The 6,364-nt window shown below is 30.2% G+C and overlaps 1 protein-coding gene across 2 annotated transcripts; it reads right to left on the minus strand.

Annotated features, from left to right (window-relative positions):
• Window positions 1–2,168: 2,168 nt before the first annotated feature.
• LOC129317717 (GDSL esterase/lipase EXL3-like) lies at window positions 2,169–6,364 on the minus strand. 2 transcript variants are annotated; one of them, XM_054962083.1, is made up of 5 exons: window positions 5,996–6,364; window positions 3,295–3,425; window positions 2,943–3,176; window positions 2,601–2,856; window positions 2,169–2,508 (listed from the first exon to the last, which is right to left on the minus strand). In XM_054962083.1, the coding sequence occupies exons 1-5, from the start codon at window positions 6,279–6,281 to the stop codon at window positions 2,300–2,302; spliced, it is 1,116 nt and encodes a 371-aa protein (XP_054818058.1). In that variant the 5' UTR covers window positions 6,282–6,364; the 3' UTR covers window positions 2,169–2,299. The 2 variants fall into 2 exon arrangements, with proteins under 2 accessions (XP_054818058.1, XP_054818059.1); XM_054962084.1 differs by lacking the exon at window positions 3,295–3,425 and having other exon boundaries at window positions 6,015–6,364.

Genomic DNA, 6,364 nt, shown 5'->3' on the forward strand with positions numbered 1-6,364 from the left:
CTAACGTTGATAAAAAAGCTAGGTGGGTGGGTTTTGATAAAAACACTTGTTTGCACTCTAATTAATGTTTTTTCTTTGTTATCCAAACATGGTAAATGAGGCCTTTAAGATTTCAAATTAAATTTGATTCATACTATCCTAAATTAAAATTTAATCCAAACATGTACTTACTTATTGTGATTGATGTGATAATGGTTGGTATTACACCACAAGCAACAGCCGCAGGGGACAGATATCTTGTTTTCAAAAAATCAGGGGCCCTCAACATATATATAGATCTGCCAATGCACCGCCCGACCCTGACCCTGACCCGACCGTCGTTTGTACTGAACTTCCATTTGCATTTTGCATCCTTTCAATAAAGATCACTTTAGAGAGAGGGGGGAGAGAGAGAGATTATCAAAAAAGAGATCAATAGCGCAGTACAATAAATGGCAGGCAAAGGAAGATGCTACAGTAACACGTACGGGGTGACATTTTAAATATCCATAGCATTTTTTCATTGTTATCTGCTCACTTTCTTAAAAAATATAAAATATTTTTTAAGAGTTAGATATTTAAAAATATAATATATTTTTAATTTTTTGAAGTATAATTATTGTTTTGTTTAAAAATACTTCTATTGATAGTGATTTTAAATTTATTATAGGGTATTTAATAAGGGTAAATATAAAAAAGTATGGTTAGTTTGAAAGTAGATAATCACTTTATTGAGAGTGAGATTTGGTTAAAAATATCTTATATTTCTAAATGAAGAGAGTATAAATTACTGTCCCAATTTTCATGTCTAATATATTTTCCTTCAAAATTAAATTTATTGATAACTATTGCCGTGTTACCTCTAAATTATTGCTATATTTTTTTTAATAAAAGCAAATAACATTCACTTTTGTCCAACTAATTTCTCTCGATCGAGGATCATCAGCCTTAAACTCGATATCTCAAGTAGATGCGCAGATGAGTGTGGGGATAACTCCATGAAAATCTTTACCAAGAGGAGGGAAATTACAAATCACAGGAGATCTTATTTAATAATTACCACAAAGAAATATTATGATCGTATTTTTAAAAGTATTAAATGATGATAATGGATAATATATTTATTTTAATATTATAATTAACAATCTTATATCACTAAATCAAATAAAGAATTAAAACAAATAAAGGATATCAAATAAAACAAAAAATGTACTGAGAAATAGTATAGATTGGATCCGATAAAAAATTTGAAGAAATGGATGGATAATCTCTCAACTAATAATCCATTGCAGCCCAAGCGTGGAATTGAGGTAATCTTTTATTTTTAAGAATAATTATATTCTGATTCTATAAAAAAATTAATTATTATAAAGTCCATTAATAATTAAAAAAAGGTCACAATATAATCTATTATAAATGGCTTTATTTTAATTATCAATAAATTTTATATTAATTAATTTTTTTATATGAAAACATAATTCTCCCTTATTTCCATCCAACGTCAGTCATTTAATGTTATCTGACAACCCTACCTAGCTATAGTGGTCATTTGGTGTTAGCGACTAATTAATATTGAATATTATTCTCAACAAATAAGGATAAGAAATGGATTTGGTTTGGGTGCTCCTGTGATGAGATTTGTGATGAGATTTGAATGGTTTAAATTTAAACTATTATTATATATTATTAATTTTAAAATAAAAATTTATAAAAATTATAAAATAATTTTAATAGATTTTTATTTTTAATATAGTTTGGATTTAATTTGAAGGGTTCAATTTAATATTAAAATTTTTATAATTAATGTATATTGACTTTTTAGATATACTTTGCACAGTCTAAATTTAATCTAATATTAATTTAGACTATGCATCTGAATAGTTAATATATAATAATTATAAAAAATTTAATATTAAATTGAACCCTTCAAATTAAATCTAGACCATATTAAAAATAAAAAAATTACTAAAATTATCTTATAATCTTTATAAACTTTTATTTTAATAAATATAACATAGATATATATAATAATAGTTTCAATCTAGACCATTCATATCAAAATCTACATGGTTCAAATTTTATCAACAGTAATGAGCATCCAAACCAAATTCATAAGTAACATAACAACCAAATAGAGAGACAAACCCACCCAATGATATCAGAATCACAATTATAGCCCTCATGGGTCATGACTCAATGATTGAAGATTTTATTGATCTCGGTAATCTTGGCGTTGACGTAATTCATCCCCTTGTGATGACGGCTTCTGCTATAGACTACTACATTATCAGAACGGATGGTTGTATGTGCATTAAAATTATTATCCTGAGAAGTTGGGGTCAGGAAAATTGGTAGACATATTGCTAAGGATGGGACTGATTAGCTTTCGGTAAGCAGCCTCAGTTGGATGAAAACTATCCCAAAACACGTATTCTGAATCATCGGCGCACGTCTGTTGAAGATGATTGCATAACTCTGCAACCTCTATCTCGCCCGTGCCGCAGCATCCTCTGTCCCCGACTTCGAACCCTGCATTATAACACACACACACACACACGCGTTCGTTATTCGAATGCTTTCAGATTATCGTATAAATGAATTATCAATTATTCGACTATTACCGTATTTCTGGTAGTTGACGATGACATCAAGGATAGGGTTGTAAACATCAATGTAAACAATTCTGCTACTGGGCAAATCGCGATTAAGAGATGCAAGCTCTTCTGAGAGTTTTGAGTTAAATAACTTGGCGGCTTCGTTGTATATCTCTGCACACCCTCTTTCTATTCCTCCAACTAATGTTCTCTGAGATGGAACACACCCTATTGGCGGTGCACTCAACACTCCGATTCTTCTCACCCCGGCTTCGTATAATTCCTTTCAATTCATCATCACACTAATTCTTCAATCATCAGTCATTCATTCAGTACATATATATTGACTCTGCGTGTGAGGGTACGCACCTTTACTAAGTTAGAAGCAGAAGTGACCATGAGGTCGGCGTAAGCAGGAACATCGTATTGGACTTGTCTTGCATGGGTCAGAAAGTAAGTGTTGGAGATATCATTGCTGCCTGCGACCACGAAAACGATGCTGTTCGATAAGATGAAATCGGTTCTGTCTTCTCCGACCAGTGATTTCAGCTTCTCCTTGTAATGTCGGAGCAGCTCCACTTGATCAGTCAGCGATATTGCTGACTGATTCGGTGGAAATATTCAAAGTACAATTAGTTGATCATCATTAAAGGGAATGGAGAGAAGGTATATGGTAGTAATTCATTAAGAAATGAATATCTAAGGTTGATATTAATTATACTGCTAATTTGGAGGTCAAAGGATCGTATCCGGAGCCACCCGATGCAAAGCAGACGCCAGTGGGGAGATCCTGAGGTTGGAGATTTGGATCCAAATATGCTGGCAGCAGTTCCTTGATTCCCAATTCTTCCACTGACACATTATATGTTCACATTAATTAATATTGCTTAGTTGTAATTCCCAGCTCCTAATTTTTTAAACCACAGTCAAACATAAACCCCTATCACTTGCCTTGCACTTTTCTTTAATTAATGTTTGTTTTCCAAATTAAACAAGTACTCTATCTGATGATATTTTCTGCTGCTTCAACCAATTAATGTAAGCTTGAGCAAATCAAGGAACCGTATAATCTCCACCCCATTTTAATTATTTCTTTACAGCAATAAAAAGTAGACTCCATTCGATTTAAAAAAAAAAAAAAGACTCCAATGACATCAGAGATTATCTTCCTTAAAATACTGAATATAAAGGGCATACTTTTATCTTAATTAAGTTGCTATATACACAAAAGTTATGATTCAAACTTTCAATTATTTGTTTAAGTAATGAAAGTCCTTATTATCACGCACGTTGATCATTTTGTTTTAATTCTTATATTTCTGTATGAATTAACGGAAAGCCTATTACTAGCTTGTCCCAATTCGCGTCTAAATGTAAAGATTACTTGAGAAATTTTTTTGGTCCTCGATATAAATTAAGATTCTATCTTTTTTATCTCATTAATTATTTTTTCTCAAATTATTCCTATCTTGCAATCAATGAGAGTGTTGTGTGCGTAAATATGTATGAGTTACATGAAACTTGAGCAATGTTAATATACTATATACTAATTAAGTACATTAAACTACACTTCTAAACTCAGCTTTACTAGAAAACATCAAACGCTGAGCACATGCAGACAAAAAGTGAACTAATTAAATGACTACTACTCACTTTGGTTTAAATATAAGCCTTTTCTTCTAGCTAATTTTTGTCCAAAATATTTTCAGTAAGTATAGTTGTAATTTTTTCTTATTTTATCTATTGTATTTGTTAACTTTAATTTTTGTATGAATTTATGACATTCTTCTCTCTCATCATTGGTCATTGAGATTAAGGTTAATGATATGTAAATTATTGTTGAAAACTGTTTCTATTTTGAATCAAAAGGAATATAAAACATTCCTAACTATTTCACCAAGATCAATGAAAGAGGTGATCAAATTATTAATTTTATCTAAAAATATAATACACTTTCAATCTTATCCTTATTGTAATGAAAAATTTTAAAATTTATATTATATTTTTTTATAATTAATAAATTTAAATAGAAATAATATTAGAAAAATGTAATTAATACGTTATCAGATGCTTCATATTAAAAACCAAAATAATCTTTCTAAAAGAGCGCTGGGGCAGTATAAGTATTGCATGCTTTTTTGGGTTGCATGCTGACATTGGTTATTAAAGTTGAGACATATCATTTAATGTTATCACATTGTTAAATGTACTCGTTAACTCTTTGACCTTCGATATAAACTCAACTGACTCAGGTCCCAAAAACAAAAAACTCACCTCACGCGAGAGTGTTGCTATAAAGTTTAATTTTATGTACTGATCCGTGAACATCAGATCATTAAGAAACTAAACGCATCCTGTATGTTTCAAGACAAAAATAAAATAACCGTAGTTAACAATTATTCTTTTTAATTTAAACTTCTTCATAAAAAAACAAGACTGACTTTTGTTTGGACTTGTAAATATAAGGAATAAATACCCATTGCCCCTCGTATTTATTAAAAAAATTATTTTACCCACGTAAAGTTAGCATTGTTAAATACATAGCTGCTATGGCAAATAATCAATTAAAGTATTTTAAAAAAGATTAAATCTCAAATATATTTATTAATCTTAATCATATTTCTTAATCAAAAGGAAGCAGTTGTTTTATTGTTTAAAGACTAAACAGCATTTAATCTTTTAATTTTATAAGGGGTTTCATTTTTTAAAAATTTTTTATAGAGTGTCTTCTCTTCTCAATCCCATAATCCTACCAATGTTTTAAGAAATTACTGCATTAAACTTTTAAATATTAAAAAAATATTTTCAAATACTGATAAATTTAAGTTTAATTTTTTAAAATAATAATTATTGATATAAAAATAATTATTTAAAGTTAACACAATTAAAAAATATTTTACAAATTAAGATACAAACTGAAAGTTACAGGACAAAAGTAGATTTTATACGTGTTTTTTTTTTAATAAAGAGATTAGGACGGATTATTATGCCTGACAATGACAAAACTCAAGTGAGCTAAGGTATTTTTAAAAGTTTATTTTATTCTTAAATATTAAGGGTGAAAATAATATTTTTAAATAATTAAATAATTTTATTTTTATTTTAAAAAATAAAATAAATTATTAATTATATTTTTTATCATTATCATGATATTAAAAAATTATTGTGTTTTTATGTAAATTTAATTAAATAAAAAAATATATAATTTGATTAAAAATATTTTATATACAAGGATGGGGGAGTAATTATTTGCTACTAACATCACTACCCTAACCAATTCGGGCATAAATGAAATGGTGGAATGAACGACAAAATCTAATTTAAATGATGTAGAGATAGATTTGAATTTTCAAAAGAAGGAAACAAGAAAGAGAATACCGATAAGTGGAGAACAGGAGAAGAAACTAGAAAGAGATAAGTACCAATAAGATCGGAGGGAACCTTTCCGTTGCCGAATCGGCCGGTGGGGATGCCTCCTTGGAAGTCTTTGCCATAAGGCCTGTAATTGCACCGAGCCAGGGTGGCGGGGTTGTAGTTGTTGTTCCCTGTGTCCACTATCGAATCTCCGAGCACCAACACCGCCGGCACCGTCACATTTTCCGACAGCCTCACCAGCCCCTCCGTTCTCCCCCATAGCACCGATATTAACAGCACTATCACCGCCCCAACAACCTCCGACACTCTCTCCCTGCCACGTACTGCATCCATAGTGCCAGCTGCTTCGTTGCTTGCTGCTTTTAATTCTCTCTATGCCAATATATAGTATAACTGTAGTAGATCGTATACATAGG

The sequence above is a fragment of the Prosopis cineraria genome, unplaced genomic scaffold (genome assembly GCF_029017545.1).
Source record: "Prosopis cineraria cultivar Desert tree isolate PC_DT_omini unplaced genomic scaffold, ASM2901754v1 PC8, whole genome shotgun sequence".
Classification (NCBI taxonomy): Eukaryota; Viridiplantae; Streptophyta; class Magnoliopsida; order Fabales; family Fabaceae; genus Prosopis; species Prosopis cineraria.

Bases quoted from the DNA above. Each gene is read 5' to 3' on its own strand.
- LOC129317717 (XM_054962083.1), bottom strand. From the start codon at position 6,281: ATGGATGCAGTACGTGGCAGGGAGAGAGTGTCGGAGGTTGTTGGGGCG. The intron at 3,426-5,995 runs GTACTTATCTCT...ATAATGTGTCAG, and splicing joins GGTTCCCTCCGATCTTATTG to TGGAAGAATTGGGAATCAAG. The intron at 2,509-2,600 runs GTAATAGTCGAA...GTTATAATGCAG, and splicing joins CGTCAACTACCAGAAATACG to GGTTCGAAGTCGGGGACAGA.